Source organism: Eimeria mitis, genomic scaffold (genome assembly GCF_000499745.2).
Source record: "Eimeria mitis Houghton genomic scaffold, Emh_scaff4721, whole genome shotgun sequence".
NCBI classification, from domain to species: Eukaryota; Apicomplexa; class Conoidasida; order Eucoccidiorida; family Eimeriidae; genus Eimeria; species Eimeria mitis.
The window spans coordinates 2,102-2,984 of NW_013573025.1; the positions used below are offsets into that span (position 1 = coordinate 2,102).

The following is an 883-nucleotide window of genomic DNA, read 5'->3' on the forward strand; positions in this document are numbered from 1 at the left end:
CACATATATATTCATATATATTTTAAATGTTATTTCATGTTTTTCTGTCGATGAATTGGCACTCGCTTTCTTCTCACCTCACTGCCGATGCACTGCGGGATGTTGCCGATGATGGTAGAAATAGTTTGTTTCTTGTTTTGTTTCTTTGGCTCTTAGCACTGTTTAATATTTGTAATTACAAAAATAATAATTAATTTTTAATTTTCTTTCTTTTTCATCTTTGTTTTTTGTTTGTTTCAGTACGGAGCGATGGAGAAACTGGTGAAGGTGATGGATTACCTGCACGGTGTTGTTTCCTTATTGAATCAGATAATACAACTTGCTCCCCCCAGCCCTACTTTTTCTGAAACAGTTATTTTAGAGTCTCCAGGCAAAAAGATATCACTAAAAGCTCTTCTAGATGAGGCAGCTAACGTCAGAAGCAGCGTAGATGCTCTCTTCACCATGCTCATGTCAGCTAAGCATTCTATCATTGGCGCCATCAACAGAGCAATACCCGCAAGGCCCCCAGCAGCAGCACCAGCAGCAGCAGCAGCAGCAGCAGCAGCGGCAACTACACCACCACCTCCTAAGTAGAAAAATACGATCGCTTCCCCCCAAGCTGTACCAGCAGTTGAACCCAAATAATGAATGAAGTATTTAAATCACGCGGCAATCATCAAGCCGCCGTTCAGATATTAAAACTTTATATATAACAAATTATACGCTGTACATACACCCCAAGCCTTCGGCGCCATGCGGGTGAAAAAAATGTTTTTTGAACAGTTTGCCGTTGGTGAATCCCCAGCATCTCTGTCTGCTCTCTGTCTGCTCGAGATGACACAGACAGTGGGGTATATCTATAAGTATAAATATATATATATATATATATATATATATATAT

The 883-nt window shown here is 39.9% G+C and overlaps 1 protein-coding gene across 1 annotated transcript in view; it reads left to right on the forward strand.

Annotated features, from left to right (window-relative positions):
* The window catches only part of EMH_0077220 (uncharacterized protein), a gene marked incomplete at both ends in the record, with an annotated part of 2,295 nt that extends 1,719 nt beyond the window's left edge, over positions 1 to 576 (forward strand). Inside the window, one exon of the mRNA XM_013499835.1 lies at positions 241 to 576. Within this exon, the coding sequence (XP_013355289.1) occupies positions 241 to 576 (336 nt within the window). The remainder of the gene's footprint in view (positions 1 to 240) is intronic.
* Between the last annotated feature and the right edge of the window lie 307 nt (positions 577 to 883).